The sequence below is a fragment of the Pleurodeles waltl genome, chromosome 1_1 (genome assembly GCF_031143425.1).
Source record: "Pleurodeles waltl isolate 20211129_DDA chromosome 1_1, aPleWal1.hap1.20221129, whole genome shotgun sequence".
Lineage (NCBI taxonomy): Eukaryota > Metazoa > Chordata > Amphibia > Caudata > Salamandridae > Pleurodeles > Pleurodeles waltl.
This window is the reverse complement of record NC_090436.1, coordinates 250587596-250608149: the sequence shown is the minus strand read 5'-3', so window position 1 is coordinate 250608149 and position 20554 is coordinate 250587596. Positions and strand designations below refer to the sequence as shown.

The 20554-nt window shown below is 42.4% G+C and overlaps 1 protein-coding gene across 4 annotated transcripts in view; it reads right to left on the bottom strand.

Annotated features, from left to right (window-relative positions):
- GHR (growth hormone receptor) overlaps window positions 1–20554 on the bottom strand; it is an 820074-nt gene that overhangs the window by 276781 nt on the left and 522739 nt on the right. For all 4 annotated transcript variants that reach the window (XM_069221472.1, XM_069221475.1, XM_069221483.1 and 1 more), the window contains one exon: window positions 17811–17882. In XM_069221472.1, coding sequence (XP_069077573.1) covers window positions 17811–17880 — 70 coding nt within the window. In that variant the 5' untranslated portion in view covers window positions 17881–17882. The remainder of the gene's footprint in view (window positions 1–17810; window positions 17883–20554) is intronic.

Below are 20554 nucleotides of genomic sequence, written 5' to 3'. Positions count from 1 at the left end.
CAGGGAGGTGCTGAACTCAGCTCTGTCCTGCTGATTACAACCTTGTTCTCCACCAGCCTTTTTGTGGTGGTTCAACTGCCATGAAAAGACTGGCGGAGAACAAATGCATGGGACGACAGGGGGGCCCTGCACTCCCCATGCCTGGGTGCAAACAGTGCGCATTTCGAGGGTGCTGGTGCCCCCTGCATGTGGAAGCATTGCCGGCGGATCATTATGAGCCAGCTACAATGCTGCAGCACATTTCCCACGGGGCTTACCGGCAGAAACCTTGGGTTCCACCGGTCAGCGCACTGGGAAAGATGTAATGGGGCCAGCGGTGAGGTCTCTAGAATGGTGGCGACCACCCCGTCGGGAGTTTGATGGACAGGTGTTTCCGTCCACCAAACTCCTAATCAGCCCCTAAGTCCGAATGCAAAACTCTTCATCAGGATGAACCTGGTCCTTGTATCCAATGCACAATCCATTACAGTTAGCCGTAAACCTTGTCCAGGTCAAGTGTCCGGCTCAAGTTCAACAAGATGACTGCAGTTGGCTTTTAAAGCTTATTTGTGCTATTTTAAACCTTAAAATTATACCCTGGATGCAACTAAAATTTGTACAAACTGTATTAGCTGCAGTTATCCTCCTTTATTAATTCCCAGCACGTATCTTTATTTATTTAAGAAGATTTTTATAGCACTACCTTGTCACTCTGCATCCACCTCAGAGTACTATGTGTCTAGTGAGGAGCAGTGTCAGACTCCACGCAGAACAAGAGAGCAGATGATGCAGACAACAGGAAGGGTTGGTTGCACATGGTAGCCATAAATCTGGGATGCGTGGGATATACCGGATGTCTGGGGTGTAAGATCTTAATGGAGACTGGGGCCTGGGCTTTTTGATAGGTGGGGCTGGGGACTCCTGCAAAGAGGGTAGTGTACTCAAAGTGTTTCTACAAAGGTAGGTTTATGGTCTTTCCTAAATATGTGTTAATTCAGCTGACCTCCTGAAGGTACTTAAAGTTCATTCCAGACTTAAATGGATTTTTCTCTGTATTTTAGGCATCTGCTATTGCTTGGGAAAATTATGCATGAAGCATTGACAATTACCACAGAGGTATATCATGGACGTAGTTGGCATTGAAAACACAGCAGTGAGAGCTATTTTCACTCATAGAATTGTCACCAATGTGAAAACAAATTTTTTGGCTGTTTTTGTTTACACTAGCACCTGTATACAAGTGAGCATGTATAAAGCTGGACATCATGTTATGCTGCCATAGGCCTCTGGACTAAAACTCAATGGAGTCCAAAACAAGTCTAAAGAAAAGGCAAAATGAATTCCCTGGAACCAGGAATGCACTTGCATGCTTAAATCCCTCCATTGTTGGTTATGGCATAGAGATATTTTCTGTCCTGTGTTTTCAGACTGGTCCAGTACAATGATGCTCCAAGCATTTCATAAAATAGAATTTAAGAGCGAGAAACTATTAATCTAGTATACATGGCCACAGTCTCCATATTAGGCACATGAAGGTTACTTTTAACTGCTAAATTGAAAAAAAATATTGTGACACAGAAATTCACTACCACCACTTACTAAGCACTTAAAAGAATCTGCAGGAGACAGAACAATGAGATCAATTCCAGCAGTAGTGAGCTAATGTGCGGGTTACTATCTCGTATCCATAATCAAAGCCCTATAGTTGCTCGTGGGATTCACCTACTTCTCCTCTTCCGATTATATACAGTGGTCACTAAGCACGTAAAAGTGAACTGAAGAAATGGGAAAACCAGAGGACAACTGGTTGGTTTAAGAAATTGAACTATTATTTGGGGTGGCTGATCACTCGCCACAAGAAAAAATAACACTAACTTGTGTGGGTGAACTCCAAAGTCATTTAATTAACCTGAGCTTAAACACCCACCACCAGGTCACTATGCCACAGAGCTTTACTTTGGGAAATCTGTAACCTATGTATACAGTACCAAAACAGTTATAAAGTCAAAAAACTAAATAATAAAAATCCCAAACCCAGTTAGAAAAATAGAGGGACATTTAATAAACAAAACCAAAGTCCCCAATAAGGGAAACTGGAGATATGGATTTTTAAATGTTTTTGTAAAAATAGGTTGGAAGCATAGCCTGGCATGGCATTGTGTTGTCCCATCCAAGCTTGTGCTCCTGTCCCCCTTCCTACTTGCCATCCATTGTCCAAGTCCATGACCCTGCTCCCTCTCTATAAACCTGTGAGGCCAATGTTCTGCCACTGCCCCGCCATCCTGCCCAGCATGGTCAGGTGGCTGCCTCCTGTCTCTGCCACTTCCATCCTGCCTGTCCAAGTTCTATATCCCTGTCCCCTCCATCCTCTCCGCCATGGTCTATTTTGCTGCACCTCCCTTCTGCCCTCCATGCTCTGTTGTGCTGCAACTGCTCATCCTGCCTGCCCTGCGTGGTTTGTTGTGAAGCCCCTTCCCCTGCCCTCTCTTGTCTGGGTCCAGCCCCTACCCCTCCCTTCTGTCCTCCATGGTCCCTGCCCCCTCCCTCTTGCCCACCATGGGCGTTGTACTGCTACTAACCCTCCCGTTTGCAATGCATGGTCTTCTGTGCTGCCCCTCCCACCTGCTGTGTGTTCAGCTTGCTCCCCCTGAGTTCCCCCCACTTTCCCTCCATTGTCTGTGTGTATGCCATTATAGTCTCACTGTTGCCCTCAATGGTGTTCCAGTGCCCATCCTGTCTCCCCTCCATGGTCAGCTTGCTGCTCCTGCCCTCTTTCCCCCTGCCCTCCGTTTTCCATCTGCAGGCCCTTATCCCCTTCTTCCTGCCTTGCCCAGTACATTGCTGTGACCCTGCCCTTCATGGTCCATTATGCTGAAACGGTCCCTCCTGTCTGTCCGGTATGGTTAGCTTGCTGCTCTTGCTTCTTTCCCGTCTGCTCTCTGTTGTCCATGTGCATAGCCCTGTCCCCTCCCTACTGCTTTCCATAGTCTATTGTGCTGCACTGTCACCCCACTTGCCCGGTGTGGTGTATTGTGCTGCTGCAACCCCTGACACCTACCTTGTATAGTCAGTTTGGTGCCCCTGCCCATCTCCCTCCTGTCCTCTGCTATACGAGTCCATGTCCCTATCCCATTCCTCATGTCGTCCGTGATCCAATGTACCTTACTTGCCAACATTTTGAACTTGGTAAGAGGGAGATTTTGAAAAACAAAACCTGTGGAATTGACTTTCCCCATTGACTTACATTGAAAAGAGGACATTTTAGGCAGGAGACAGATATAATAAAGCCTTTTTGAGCTTAAAAACATCTGGAGTTTCCTACCTGAATCGGGTTTGTTGGCATGTAATAGTGTACTGCCACAAACTCTCTTGCTTGTCCTGCATGGTTGGTTTCTTGCCCCTGCCTCACTTTCCCCTGTTTTCCATGGTCCATTATGCTGCCACTGCCATCTGCCTAGCATGTTCAACTTGTTGCCTCTTAACCCTCCTCCCTGCCCTTCATTATCCAAGTCCATGCCCCTGACTTCTGCCTCCCCACAGAATTCTAATGAACAACTAGATTGCTAACATTATAAAACAAAAATACCACACCACTCAAAGTAGGTCCACAATAGTTATGAATATTCCGAATGGGAGTTGTAAAGCACATGTCAAGTTCAATTCTTTTATTGCTATGTAAAATCATTCATTCTTCTCATAATCAAATGTAAACACGTAAACAGCCAATATGTGTTTCATCATCCTCGTGACTTTTTCAAGGCTGTAAATACATAAAATACAATGAGTACAAAATATATAAGAAAAGAGGACACAGACAGGGATAAAACAATATTTGCCATAATTCAAACGGTGTCCTGATCAATAATTCCATGTACACCAAAAGATGTCAGCCTTGAAAAAGTCACAAGGGTGACAAAACATGTGTTGGCTGTCAATGTGTTTACATTTGATTATGAGAGAACAGATGCTTTTATGTGCCAATAAAAAAAATGAATTTGACATGCTCTTTATGAACTCTCATTCAGAATATTCATAACTATTGTGGACTTACTAAGAGTGCTGTGGTATTTTTCTTTTATATGTTTTTACAGTGTAACTGTTTGTTACACTGATCTCCCTTTCGGTAGTATTTCATAATGTACCTTTCAGTACAACCAGAATTCATTATTTGTATACTTACCTGCCCACTTACTATTGGAAACTTTGAGGAGGTGCAATCAGCAGTACCACTAATAGACCCTTGTTTGAAGATTTCAAAAATTCCATATTTATTACAAAAGTGTGGCACACCAGAGGTCATCTTGATGTAATCAAAACTGTGTATCTAAAGCATTTCCTTAAGAAATTATAAAAATGAGAGGGTCTTATTCCCATAGAAGTTATGGTTAGAGTTCTAAAAAGACTAAAATGAGGACATATTTTCTAAGTTCTCAAATAGTGACAAAGCACTTTTAAATTATTTACTATGTTTATGTTTTTTTTTTATCCAGTTGATCACTTGATTATTTGTCACCCTTAGGGAAGAGGATGTGGCACTAAGGCTAGAGATGCAGACTTTGCAACTGGGGAACCAGGTTCCAGTTTTGACGTCAGCTTGACATCTGGTGATTCTGGGCAAATCACTTAAGGGGTCATTATGACTTCGCCAGACGGGACGGGCAGGTTGCTGCCAGTGCGGCAGCCTCCCCGAGGACCTCATTAACAGAGTTTCCACCCGCTGGCCCAGTGGGAAACTGTATAACCACCCAACCACGTGCCACACACAGCATTTGGCTCTGCGTAGTGGGGGTTGGCCGCAGGGCCCCGGGCACCACCACCTCCCCGAGGCTACCTAATAAAAATTATGGGGGGGGTCATGCAAACGCCCCTCGGGCCCCAGGTACCACCACCTCCCCAGGGCAACGTTAAATAAATATATTGGGGGGCAAGCGGACCCTCACAGCCCCATGGGACCACCACCTCCCCTGGACTACATATAGATCCCCCTCCCCAACCTCTCCCCCCAGAGACCACCACTTCCCTGGGACAACATTAAAACAAGCATTTGCAATGCACTAGGGTCTCGCATTTGTTGGAGTTACAGCTGTTCACAGTTGTAAACTCCCAACCGGATTTTCCCTGCATTAAAAGCTGTACAGTTTACTGGCAAAAGTGCAATTAACGAAGCGCTCGACTTCTGCCCAGCGAGATCGTGCTCAGAAAACTGAGAAAAAGTAGTCCACAACCCCAGCGTGCCTCACATGTTTTCCGCACTTGATCGCTGCGCTCGAGGAGGGCTAACCAAGGAAAAGGCATGACGTATGCGTACCTTCCACTAATAAAAAGAAGCAGATTCTAACAGGCAAGCCAACTTGCCAATGAAAGACACTGACGTGACATCGACGGGGCTCCGAGCCCTTTTCTAATACCTAAAGCGTCTCGCTAGTGATACGCATGCGCTAGCGCATGCGAGACCCTAAAAATATGAGTGGAGATGCACAGGGACACCCCCCGGGGCCCTGTGGACCACTACCTCCCTGGGGTACATTTTAAAACAATATGGGGGGCTGCATGGACCCCCGGGGCTATTTTTAAATAATTTATGGGGGGTGCAAGGAACCCTCCAGGGACCACCACCTCCTAAGCCCAAATATTATTTTTTTTAAAAGGAAGTGGGGTCCGTGGCCAATATTGGCCCCAGGGAACCCATCCTCTGGGGCCTGGCTAAATGTTCTTGGGTGCCCAAGACACCCACTCTAAAGTTATGGGTACTGCGGTGGAAGCCTGAACTCCCCCACTGTCCCAGCCATCTCCGGTCTCCTGCAGGCATTACTCTTGCATGCAGGGAGCTGCTGCAAACTGCAGCTCCCTGCATGCGGCAGCAATGTTTTAATCTCTTTCATGTTAGCTGGTAGGGAAAGAGATGAAAACTCTGCTAACAGCAAGCAAGAGCATTTTCAAAACTCTGACTTGCTGAAAGCGGAATGTTTGCTTTTGCTTGAAAAAAGCAATCAGCTACCTCCTGAGGGTGGGCACCTCGAGAGGTAGAAGGAGCCGGCACTGGGGATCCCCAGGAAGTTATATGGCTTCAGGCTTAAGTTAAAAAAAAAAAGAACAAAGTTTACAGGGATGAATTTACACACACAAAACTATAGATCTTTAGCAGTTATAGTTAGAGTTATTTCATGCAACTATTACTCGAGCCCCTGCTATGGACAGTTTTCTCATCAATAATTTTATTGCAAATTTTGCAGTGATAATATCAATGATGCCATAGAAGAAGTAATTAATGATGTAATATGTGGGGTAATTAGCTGTGCATGGGAAGGGCGCAAGTTATAGTTACCTTGGGGCACGTGTTATAGTTACTTGACATAACTCTAACTATATGACTGAGTGCAGCATATTTAACTTTTCACAAGAGCCCTACCAAACGTGTGCTAGATGATGCCCAGCTCAGGGGTAGATCGCTCAGGGGTTCAAATTCTGCTACTCAACTTAAGAGAACACAGCAGGTGTGCTCATTTGGTCAGCTAGTATGGTTTCCTCATTCGCACATCACCTTCATCATACAGGCAGTATAACTGACGTTTTCAAGAGTTTTTTCCCAATCAGTGGGGCTTCAGCAACACCCATGATAAGTTATTTTGTATGGGAAATGTATTCTAGTAGTTTGACTCTTTGTGTTGGAACTAAAAGACCTGAGTTCTAAAGCCATCCAATTGCTCACATTATGTGAATGTGGCACATCACTCCACCCCCTCTTTCACGTTAGTGAAATATATATTAAAAAAGGTGTATAAAAAGCTGATCATTTACGTTTCCATTTAATCTAGAATATGCATACAGATGAATTCTAACAGTACTTACTTGTGTAGAGAATGAATCCTATATTGAACGTGCTGTGCAGGTCGGTTCTTTTCCCTTTTAGAGCTTAATTCACAAAGGTTTGTATCTAGTCATAAATGGGACAGGTTGGTGTAATTAATGTACGTATGCAGATTCACACCATTGATTAACAAGGTTTAAATTTAAAGTTGTAAATGGATTAATTCATACTTAAAACTATGCTAGTGTGCCACCGTTTTCTATCAGAGTGAATCTGCTCACGTTGGTTAAATGTGGGCATTCTAGTACAGGGCACTACAAAGCAGCAGGGCATCTACAAACTCATGATTATGAGTGGTTTTAAGGGAAACAAATATTAAAACTTAAACAGTGCAATTATATGTATGTTTTACATTTCTATATGCAGAATTGTAGATTTTGTGAACGTTTACGCATGTGAGTACGCCTGGGAATTCACAATAGTTATGTTTTTTTTTTTTAAGTATTACAGAGACTACCATGCAAGTCTGAAATTTGTGTGGATGCTAGACAGGCGGTTAAGGGTAGAAATGTTTGATATTCTCGCCCAGACTGAGGCCTATTCTGGGGTTGCAGCCATAGTAGGGAGCCACCCACAAGAGGCATTAAAGAGTTTGCTATGCAGCAGTCAAATGAAATGTGGTACTTCCCTGGAAGAGAGAGAAATCATAAGGAGAGAAATTAATTATTGCTTTTGGCCCCTGTAACCCTCGCATTGCTGCTGGCTGTAATCTTTGTGACTCGGTCCCTGCAGGGACATTGGCTGCTTGCATTTTCTCTGCAGCGCTACCTTTGGTCGAAATTCAAATATTTTATCAATGCTGATTTTTAAGGTCCTGCCTTTTGACGTTGTCATTTCATGGTTGTCCTGCCAGAAGTCCCTTTACTGTTCTTTTTTTCCAAACTGTTCTTTACTTGCAGCTTATGACTTTGTAGAGTATGGATTACAGAGTTTTTAAAATCCTTAGCTGTTAGACCACAGTGGAAAAGCACATCTACAGGAAATTAAGTTTCTATCACGCCTTTTATTTTTTAAACACAATTAACGATGCAACAGCCAATAATATTCATTTCACACTTACTTTCTGCATGGACTTAGTAGCAATTTGCTGTTTTTTGGCCCTAACGCTGCGGCCTTAGAGTTAAGTAAGTGTCATGTTAGAGGTCACTAATTAGATCCTCCAGGGAGTTTCCCTGCTATGGCCTTTCAACCTCTAGCAGGCTGCTGGCCGGAGCAGAGCGCGAGCTGTCATCCGTATCATGCTAAGGAAACGGGCTTGTACCATATCCTCCCACTACTTAAAAGGGAGCACGCGCACCCACCTGCGCCTGGAGATGAATATGCAGGTTAGGTGAAAATTAATCTGCACTTGTAGCATCTGCCTTCATTGCCTCGTAGAAGCCGCACAGTATATCTTCCTATTTTATCACCTACGCAGTTTAAATAACTTTCTATGAAACGAACTAGAATAGAATAAGGATATATTGTGGTAGTTTAAAAGCAAAGGTCGTGCTGTGAGAGGAATTCCTTATTCATATATTTGCTGAACATACTTGTTAGGCCAGAGTTTAGTCAGTCATCATTAATCAATTCTGTTCTCCTGGGCCTCCTGAGCACACTTTTTTTCCGGATCATTGGCCATAATTAAAGGGCCGACAAGCATCATGGGCACAATCCTAACACGCCAAAAACAGAGGTTTGTGAATGAACGGTGAGGATGAATGTTTTTTTAATTCTTTATGTTTAGGTATTTACAATTGATTCACTCATAATTTATGTTAAAATATACCCCCCACAGGATCTGGTCCATCCAGAGATTAAAATACAAACAAGTGCGGGAGCCAGCACTTTTCTTTCTTTTTTTTTTTTAATGCAATTTTGCGAATTCACAGCTAAATTTTAAAAACATAGGATTTTTTGCCTTGGTGTTGGCCCAAGGGGACCCTAACTTCAATGCTAGGGGATCAGGGTATTTACCCTGCCCCCTTTTCTTCATTTTTTATGTTTTTGTTTGGGACTCTGCTGAGTCCAGGTACCAAAATGGCTGCCAACACTTCCTGGTTGAAATGTTGACAGTCAATCAGATCTCTGCAAGTGATATGGATTAGTTGTGAATTATTTGCGCACCTATATATAGAAATTTGGATTTCCTTTATTATTTCAAAAATTACTTAACGGATTTACACCAAATAACAAAAAGTGTGCTTTCTGGACCAAGAGCTACCTTTCTGCTGTAGTCGTATCTACAATCTCTATGGGAATTAACATCAGAAACTCACTTTTTTTTACCCCCCAACACTTTTTTTCTTGGCCTCCGCTTGACGGATCACCCTGAAACTTTCCATGTACAATAAGACCCAAGAAGACACTTGTTTTTGGAAAATTTCATGAAGATTCGTCACACAGTGCCAAAGATATAGCCAAGTGAAAAAACTATTTCCCAACAGCATCTATTTGGGAAGAGGAGATGGGCTTCAAATTAACTCATAATAATATTAAAACTGTACTCATTATTTAACAATACTAATCCATCACTAATTCTTGTTGGGTTCCGGAGTAGCGTGCTACTCATCAAAAAGCGCTTCGACGCCTCGTCAGGGGTAGTAAGCGCTATATAAATACGATTGCAATACAATACAATACTAACGTCTTTTTATTGTTTATATAACACAGACTACTATACCATCAAATTAGCATACTCTATAACACAGGCTAATAAACCATGAGATTAATTGAATAGAGAGAGACAGTTACATCAATTTTGGATTCGAGTGGTGCCTTCTATAGAGAACTTGCAGCCATTGCAGCCACAAGGACTTTTTCCACAGTTGCATTTGGATTTAGTATTGCTGAGTCTATCAAAATATGGAAAGTGACTGGCAATTTTGTGGTTAGGCTTTCGTGTGGTCAGAGACAGCGTAATGGAAATTATGAGACCAGGCGAAATGAGGGTAAAGAAGAAGGTAAAAAAACAGGCTTATCTGGCAACAAAGCATCAGGGTAGAGCTGCCAGTAAATTTACAGAGCCAGTGAGAGGTGTAACAATAAAGGGTAGAAGCAGATGTTGGCAGCACGTACAAATTATGTAAGTGTTATTGGATAATATGGTATAAGTTGAATTTTAACATATGAGGGATGTGCAACAACAAGTGGTTGTAATAGACGAGTAAGAACATCATATGACACATGTAGTAGAAAGTTATCAAATATGGTATATCTAACTGCCAAAGAGTAAACACGGATTTCATGTGTGTGCCAACTGGGCTGTATGATGCCTTGTTCTTTTTATAGATACATCTTCACACATTTGAAAACATTGTACAGTGGGTGATGCATTTATGACGAATATTTTGTAGAAGGCACTCCTCAATTGGAACTGGTGGTTGCAGGTGGTGCCCACCAGAACTACCTTTTGGGGACCGGCATTTATGTTTCTCCCTCATAATGTGGCCCAAAGCAAGAGGAGAAAAACACAAAAGCGGCAAAGAAGAAGCAAGAGTAAGACAGAAAAACAGTGACAAAAGGAGAAAGCAGAAACCTGCAAGAGTGAGATAAAAGGGCAGGGATTGTCTGGTGGTGGATGAAAGATGCATGAATTGTTATAATCAAGAGAACACATTCTTGGCATACAGTACCTCAACATTCAATAGTGCAGGGCGCAGGCTTCAACCCGTCCTGGCACTTATTCCTTTACAAATTAAGCAGCAGCATGGTTATGGCTATTTAAGACTTTCAGCCTTGTAGGCGGGCTGTGATGAAATAGGATCTCCAAGAGATGTTTTAAGGTATGGCCAAAGTGGGCTATTGCCTTCCACAGGACCCCTAGTAAAGTGAACATTTTCTCCATATGATCTCTATTTTTTTATCTCAACCTTTAACACACAATGAATATTGTTTGGCTTCACGAGTATTAAATTAGCAGAAATGGTTAATAAAATTCCAAGTTGTTGTGAACAGGGTCCCCAAAATCATTAAGATGACACTGGGAGTTCCAGATGAGCAAAGTTCCCTTACTGCTGAGGTCTAGTCCCTTATCAGATTATTTAGGGCCTGTTCCCAATGCCATTTTGCTATATGTATTTTATAATATTTTATATAATCTAAAATGCCTTTGTGAATCCGCCCAAAGCCATCAAAAATGGAAGCAACATTGATATAATGAGGGAATAGTTGTATACAATTAGTACTTTCTTCACACTTTTACTCTCAGTGAGTTGAATGTTTCGGATAGATTCACAAAGGCATGCAAGAGTATGTAAAATAGTACTATATGATTACTACTTTCAAGAACTAATGCGTTTGTGAATCGGCACGAATATGCTTACTTGATTATTAAAACATTAAACACATTCCTTCTCCAACTTTTTTTTTCAACACACAGTCACAATTTAAAACATTTTCTAGTTGCGATATCAGATTTTATAAAACAGACTTAGAAAAACAGATTTTAGGCAAAACGTTGTGCTTGATGAATGGAGCGTAATAGCTTTAAATGATAGTACATCAGCTAGACAGAAAAAATAATTAATTCTGCTAAGCAGCCCAAAGTCCTGGAGGAAAGTTACTGGAGGGCAATGGATACAATTGCACCATCGTGGTAAACAAGGACGGATGTGTTCTGTGAATTTCTGCACACAGAATTTGGCATTGGAACACGAGTACCTGAGTTTGAGTGTAAGGTGTGCCAATAACCAGTGATGGTTTCTCGCTTATTCTCTCCCTGTCCTAGTCTGACCCATACTGGATTATTTATGGAGCCTGACACACAGGCATCTTCTAACAGAAAGCGCAGCCCAGCCTTTAAAGAGTCATGCTCAGCAGTCAGCAAAACTCCATCTATCTGACTGGTGTTTGTTTATGTACTGTACATTATTTGTGTACATTTAACTTTCCTTTGATCATATCGTATGTGTTGTTATCTGTGCTATCATACGATGGGGGGGTTCTCTCTGTACATCACTCTGATACCCTATGGCCTCGTTTGTGCTCTATAAAATTATCTAAGTAAAATAAATGCATCTTTAGTCATAAAAATAAAAAAACAAACCAGCTGAAGAAACTATGATATTGGTAAATAGTCAAAAATTCTGTATAGCGCAATATTTTACTAAAACAAGGTGTGCTGATTAACACAGTCATCAACACCAATGTTAATATATAGGCCCATTTCCAAAACTTTTTAAGTGCCAATTCCCTAACTTACACACATAAACCTCCAACAAGTTGCCAAAAAAAAGTAAAACGGAGCATAAATTCTGAAATCTATGTTTAAAGATTATAGTTCTAAGAACATTTCCAGCTGTATATTGAATTTAGTATGCAGAAAATCTGTTAGAAATCTGCTGGATTTGTAGCAGTCCTATATTTGGGGTTGAAGTAGGATTGGGGTGTGATGGGGAAGCAATGCAATATGCTTGGATCACTCACAAACTAAGTATGATAGTATTCACAAATATTAACCGTATCTTTTCTCACCTTGGAAACATGTTGGGGAGTAACCCCTCAGCTGAGAACTATTCTGAAAATCCCTCCTAAAACCTATGATCCTGCTATGTAATCGCTATTGCTAACGCTCTGCCTCCACACTCCCACTATCATGTTTCTTTTTTCTTAAATCACATCCTCTAGTATTCCCCTGCCTTGATTATACCCCCATGTGTACCCTCCATCTACTGCAAAATGTTTGAAGCTTTGTAGCACGACTCAGCCAGGTAAGACCACCTATATACATACATACATACATACATATTTCCATCATCCATCTGCAGAGGAAATGACACCACTGGATTTCCCATCATGTCGCTCAGTCTAATTTCAGACCCAACCACAGCACTCATGCCATGGATGACATCTGCATGAATCTGGATAGAGGAGACCTGGTGACCCTCATCCTCCTGGGCGTCTCTGCACCATTTGACACAGTCTCCCACCCAATCATCATCCAGTGTCTACATGACATCAGAATCCAAGGATCTGCACTCTTATGGATCTGCTCCTTCCTTACTGGAAGGACCCAGTCAGTCTGCCTGACGCCATACACTTTGGACGCCTATGACCTCATCTGTGAGGGACTCCACCTGTTGGCCAACAGAGCTAGGACTGACACCCACCACCCTCGCCAAGAACATCAGGATCATCATCAACAGCAAACTTGACATGATCGCTGAAGTCAATTCCGCCATCGTATCATGCTTCAACACCCTGAAGATGCTGAGGAAGATTTTCAAAAGGCACCTGATCAGCACCCAGAACCCGTTGCAACAAAAAAAACTCAACAGAAGGCTGCAGAAAATTTGGAATTTGCGGGAAGAATCAACCTCCCACTCCGAAAGCTCATCACACCACCCCTGAAGGAGCTGCACTGACTTCCCATTCACAAATGAGAACAATTCCAAACTCCTCACCTACACTTTCAAGGCACTACATAACACTAGCACAGCATACCTCAACAATCGCATTTGCTTTCACAAAACTTCCAGACACCTCTGCTCGTCCAGACTATAACTTGCAGATTTCCCACAAATGCATAAAATTAGATTTAGTGCTCAAGACTTCTCTTACATCGCTCCTGCCGCTACACATGAGCCTCCTACTCACTTCTTGAATCTGCACGAACCTGGAGAGTAGTCCCACTAGGCCCTAGGTGTGCCTAGAGAAACACCTGCTCAGCTCCAGGATACCCTCCTTGGTGATAGTGCACTCTACAAATCTGCATAACGTAACATACAACTACTCTACAGAAGGCAACAAGTTGTTTTCTTGGGTGGGAAAGAGAATGGACATTCCCATATTTCATTGGAGTGTAGGAAACAGGGGTTATCCAGAGGAAGAAATATTTTGTTTAGAAAAAAAAACAAGCAAAAGCACATATCTTCCAAACATTCTGATGTTCACAGTGTGATACTACTCGATGAGGAAATCCTAGGTAATCCGGGACTTGTGCAAATTTACACAGGTACACTTGGAGCTGCCTATGATTACCCAAAAAGTTAGAAATCTACTCAGAGTGGACATATATTTATTATTTCACAAAAGCTTCTGACTCAGTCTTGCCGAAATTATTGTTCTAATTATTGCAATCACCTTCATCCATTGCATTAAACAATACATCCATTGTTATGCTGTGTGTAGTTGTAAAGCGCCCTACCACCAGCAGGGATATCCTGGCACAGATCTACTGCACCATTTAGGCATGCTCTCTTTTAGCGGACCGAGGTCAGTCAATCCCTTAGGGTATGTAACTGACTATTAATAATTGATTGTATTCAACATGTTTAGACTTTTTAAAACTGGCATGTATACTTTTGGGGAACTGCACGAGCAGTAAGTGCATTCCTGTACATATACTGTGTATGCTTTATGTATTTGCAGATATATTTGTGGGCTTAAAAGCTAGATCCCTGGCATTACACGTTATAAAAATAAATCAATGAGAATATAAACGAAATATACGTTTAGTAATTGCCATTTTACAGACTGGCACATAGATAATGTGAAGAACGTATTTTATAGCCATACGCTTATTCAATAAAATCATTGACGTTAAAATGAACATGAAGTTACCAGATTGATTCCCACCAGGCTGGGCCAAATATATTTTTAATTACACTCAAAAAACATCAATAGCTCTGTTTTCAGGGACAGGCCGCTTGACTTTCTCTTGCACGGTGTGGTGAATAGGAGTGAGGTTTGCTGCCTGCAGACATCCAGGTTAATGATTCAGATCATTACCTTGACCTGCATCCTTTTAAAGTAATGCCATAATACCAGGTGCAGCATGGCAGGGTGCCACGTGGACCGCTGCCAGTGTGTTTGTAACAGAGCAGCAGGTAGACGTCGCTTCGGAGAACATCTGATCTGAGCTAGAGTCGCTGCCACGGCTTTCTAACGGAGAAGGGAATACAGCGTCCAAAAAATCCGGCACTGGGGTGTTATTCAACCACCTTTCTGCTTCTAAAATCTACATCTTGTGAAAAATGGGAGCACAAGCGAACTCACCCAAGCTTGACTCAACAAAGAGTTAACCTTATGCAAAGATAACCCAAAATGTTTATCTATAGAATGGGTTGGCGAGGTATGTGGTAGTCAATGTATTCGTGGAGAAAGAAAAATAACCAGCAGGTTCAGGGGCTGGATTGTACGGTGCAAACCGAATGCTTGCTCACAACATGAAATGAATTTCGGAGCTCTAGGGTTATAATAAAATAGCCCGTTAATCGTGACTGAGCGAATGCACTGGCAATTAAAACGTCTTTTAGGATGCTATGGTTCAAGACCAAACTGGAAACCAAAATCAGCCATGACAAGAATGCTCAAACCATCCCCACACCAGGAGACGCGACTAACATGGGGTAGGAAGGGGCTTTCATTGCTGAGTCGTTGCAAGGCAACTAGTTCTGAAAGCAGTTCCTTATCCTGCAGCCTACTAGAGAAAAGGTCACAGAGGCAGAGTGGTCAGTCTGGCCATTGTCTGACTGTTTCAGTGAACAATTTGTTAACCAGTCAGGCTTCAGCATTCAAAGCCTAACCTTCCTGACCATGTGGGTCTATTTTTAGAGCTTTAACACTCTAAAAGTATAGTTCGAAATTGCGAGTTTCTCATCAGTAAATTTGGAAAGAGTCTATCTACATTTCCGGTTTGAATGGCCAAAAGGTGACAGTTTATCAAAGGGGAAGGGGGACTGGGGGGGGGGGGGGGGGGGGGGGTGCGGGTGGAGTCGGTTGGGCAAGGACAAAGAAAGTGACCAGCAGATTAATTTGACTTCTCATCCCTCGCGGAGACTGCATGTCAGTTAAGCATGGGACGACTGTCCACGGTACGGTATGACGGGGCACCAGGACAGTCAGCATACAAAAATTAGAGGCTGTACAAGAGGGACGGATAAGGGGAGTCACTGGAAAAAAAAGTATTTAGGAAGAAAGAGTGGGCTCTTTCTTATAAGACAAATGTGGCAAGAAGGGATGAGAACCCTAGATAAATGCTATGGTCAGAACTCTTAGGAAATAAGATTTTTAGTGCATGCACCCAGATACAGTGCACTTCCATGTAAGCATTTCCAGGATGCAGGAACCCTCCTAAAACAGATGCCAATGATTAACCATCCCGGAAGAAGTTCTAGAAGCACTACGACTGAGCGAAAAACATCTGATCTATATATTTTGGCCAAAGCCATCATTCTGGTATATGGAAGATTCATGAAATAGTTAATATACATTCACAACAGTCAAGGTGGGCTCAGTGTCACGGGATTAATAAGCAGAGGCTACCAATGGTTATTACACCATCAGATGCCTAGCCTTTATAGGATGTTTAGTTGAAATCTGATTTCAACAACTCCATTTTGGGGAATCTCCTGCCCTGCGCATAACTGGGTTCAGTTTGTAGTATGGGTTGAGAGCGTTGCAAAATCCACCCTCCCCCCACCTTTTGCCTGCTTTCTTCTCCAGCCCCCAAAGTACCTCACACCTGTCGGCTAACAACAGTTTTTTATCATTTCAAATTTCCACAGTCATATGCAATGGGCCTCTTTCAATTTCTTTGGTTGGTTTACTGAGGGGAGAAACACCCTAAAAGCATTGCGCGAGTTTCTCGACCGCTAACGAGCAGTTTAAGTGAGAGACAAACTGCAAGTCCCTGGTCAAAGGGGAGTGAAAGCCCCGGTTGTGGCGGTAGCCTGCCTTTAATATAATCTGCTTCCATTGGTGCCCCACTGCACCTGTACACACATTCCTTGCTAATGATTTATAAACCGAGAACGACCAGTTGAAGAACTAAGGGCCAGATGTAGCAAAGGGTTTTACCCATTCTGTGTCTATGGGAAAATGTGTTCGTACATATGCCTCTAAATCATTTGAAGTAGCAGGCAAATGTTTTATCACACACTTACGTGTTTTATACTATAATATTGTGAGACGTTACTAAACTGGCTCCACACTTGGCTACTTGCCCAAACCCTAGCACCTTTTGCCATTGCCTTCATTCAGACCCTAAATCCACTGTGCACTACAAACACTCAGGAAGAGATAGACAGACATACACACTCGCATTCTCTCGCGCTCTTCTGCGGGTGTGTCACTGGCCTCCCTGAGATCCTGATCATATCAGCGGAGGGAAGGGAGAGTTTACAGCAGTGGTTCCCAACCTTTTGACTTCTGTGGACCTCCACTTTATCATTAATTGAACCCAGGGACCCCCACTGAATCATCATTGGAATCCGGGGACCACCCAATGAGTCATTACTGGAAGTTCAGGACCTAATTTTCAATATTTCTTAATATTTTTTAATTTTCTAAGCAGTCGCGGACCCCCTGAGAAGGCTTTGCGGACCCCCAGGGGTCCCCGGACCACAGATTGGGAACCACTGGTTTACATCTTTTGCAAAGGGGAAATTCCCTCTCTTAATGCACCTCAACCCACTGGGGGCAGTCATTTCAGTTTTCTATTTGAATGGCGTGAGGCAAGGAAAAGATGGAGAATGATTTCTTTAAAAAATATGAAATATATTAATGTCAATACAGGAAACAATGACAAAGTCTATGTAAGCTGCAACATGTTGCTTTCCTTTACAGTCACTCCCAGGTTTTCACTATTTATGTTCGAAACAATGAAAACAGGCACTGACAAAGCCAACAGGTATTTCCCATACGAGAGCTATTGGCTTTTCCAATGTCTTTAGCCATGTTTTAGAGCAGCACGGTTCAGTTCATCCCACCTGGTTTGGCTAAATAAACCGAATATAAACACATTCACTTCATGGACAATGGCTAGGTCAACTTATAACAAGTCCACTGTGTATTATCTGATTTATATCATCTAGAATCTCCTAAAGGACAGGGCCATCTATGATCCTGAACTAAAAATATATCATGAACGTACAATCAATAATAAATACAGAGGACATATATTTTCACAGAAGCTGTAATTCACTCCTTAATAAGGAATAAGGCCATTGGGGTATTAAATAATTATGAAAAAGCTACTTACCTTCTTTTGGCGAAAGAGAAACCGTGTTGCAGAAAAGCGCCAAAGTAAACAGAAGCAGCCAAAACGCCATCCCTGCAATTATACGTATTAATTAAAAGAATAGTGCAATTTACTTCAAATTTTATTGCATAAAATTGCAAACAAGACAATAATAAATCACAGCAAAGGCAGTTCAGATATAATTCGTAGCACATTGCAATCAGAACAGACGAAATTTCGGGAAGGTAAAATAAAAGCCCATTTGAGGATTAACTGTCAGCTAACAGCAGGCTGCAAGACCTGGCAGATATCATTGTGCTTTGAACTAGTTGTGCCATGTTTATCTTGGCCAAAATAACTAGAGGACATGTTATACAGGTAACTGTTGACTAGTATCCTCCAAAACAAGTTACATAGCACGTACCTAATGATCCTTTGTAATGGGCTAAATAGTAAAGAAATAAATCCCCTGTTCATTGGTGTTTTATAGTAATTGCAAATTGTATTTATAGAGCACTTCCTATCCCTGAAGAGGCATTGAACCCCCTGCGGCGAGTTGCACGCTACTCTGGAGACTAAGTAAGAGGCTAATAGTTAGATTAGTTAGATATATATATTTTTTCTTTTCATTCCTTTGTGTACTAGTTGTGTTAGGTTTGTGCCCTTGATTTGCTGTGCGTTTAGTAGCGTTTACTTTAGAGATATAATGATGGGAATGGATTTGAAAGGGGAACTAAAGTTGTTTTTGTAAATAGTGATCACGTGTTTGTTGGGTGTCTTTTCATTCCTCTGTGTACTAGTTGTGTTAGGTTTGTGCCCTTGATTTGCTGTGCGTTTAGTAGCGTTTACTTTAGGGATATAATGATGGGAATGGATTTGAAAGGGGAACTAAAGTTGTTTTTGTAAATAGTGATCACGTGTTTGTTGGGTGTCGTGGGTAAAAAAGGAGGGGAACTTTGAGAAGAAAGTTTGGGGGTGAAAAGTATTTAGAAATATTTGGGAGGGGGCAGAGAAAGAAGGGATGGGGAAAAAGGTTGAAAGGAGGACATTCTTTGTACTTTTTATTATAAGAAAAAAAGTAATTTAACATATACGTATGTACATAACACTTGGTAAGGTTGTAATGGATGGAGATAACCCCTCTGTTTAAATACATGTATGTGCACAGAAGCTGTAATATGTAATAATATGGGCCGATGTACTACATACTTTCAGCCAAAAAGACCGAATACCACAAACATAACCTCGTATTTATAGCTTACTGCCAGGGCTCTGTGCTAAACCACAAGTTAAAATATGTAGAAATATTGCATTTTGTGTAATGGTCAGCAGTTGCTGTAGTACAATATTCTGCTTTCAGCAGGTTCAGGTGTGTTATTTGGCGCCACATATGCCTGCTTGTTTTTGATGAAAGTACTTACATGATGTTAGACACTGGGTTTCTGGTTGGCAGTGGCATGCACCCTGTCCAAGCAGGAACCACAATACTAGTCAGGGTAAGTTGAATACACACCATAAACTAACCTTTGCTCACCATCTGGTAGGTTGCCACGAGCAGGCAGGCTTAACATAGGAAGCAATGTGTAAAGTATTGGTGCAGCACTTAAAACAGTAAAACAGTGAAAACACCACACAAAAATTTAGTTAGAAAAATAAAGCATAATTTAATTCAATGACCAAAACCAGAACAAAATGATGAAAATCCAATCAGTACAATTTGAGATATGAATTTTTAAAGAATATCTGAAAATCTAGTGCTTAGAAGCTTAATGTGCCAACCAAGTCTATCTGGTTACGCTAGACCGGGATAAATCCAAAAGTTCAGGCCGACTGCAATGGAGCACAGGCCAATTACAGGGACCAACCTTGTCCTGCTGAAAAAGTACTTTGTGTGAAGGACTGCGTCAATGTCGCAGATCTGATGTGAAGGCAATGCTTTGGTTTTGATCAGTACAGTCAGGGATGCGTCGTCGTTGAGCTGCACAGTCATCGATGCAAAGTCCTCGAGCAGTGGTGCGTCACCAAGGGCCATATGTACAAATGAATTTCCCCATAGACACAGAATGGGTAAAACCCTTTGCTACATCTGGCCCCAAATCCTTTGCGATAAAGGCGATTTGTTGTCGTTGGTCCATGCAGCCAGCGATACAAATGCGATGCATCAGACTGAGGGCAATGTACCTGTTCTGAGCCACACAGTTGGTGCTGCAATGTCTTTGTCCTCAGTGGCAACGGTGATGCGTGGAGGAGAGATGCAGCGGTTTTTGATTGCATGGATTCCTGTAGAAACAGCTGCAGAACCCACTTCTGAGGGCCCAGGACTGGACTGGCACCCCAGGGCAGGGTAGGACTCACAGTTGGCAGAGTCCAGAAGCTGTAGCAGAGTCCAGTGAAGTCTTTGATGTCTCTGAGACTTCGGAACAGGAGGCAAGCCAACAAGCCCTTGTAGTGACTTTCGAGTGAGAAAGTTTAGTCCTTCTCATTCCCAAGCAAGGAGGGCAGCAGGGAGCAGGGCAGGCACAGCAAAGCAGGAGCCCAGCAAAATCCATCAGAGTGACAGTCCCTTCAGCAGCGCAGCACTCCTTCTTTGAGTCAGAATGTCCTGAGATCCAGAAGTGTACTGATTTGATAGGGTCAGAAGTCCAGTTCTTATAGCCAGTCGTGCCTTTGAAGTGGGGAAGACTTTAAAGATAGGCATTTGAAGTACACAAAGTCCCTGCCCTTCCTGCCCTGGTTCCTGACCCACTTCAGGGACTTATACAGCC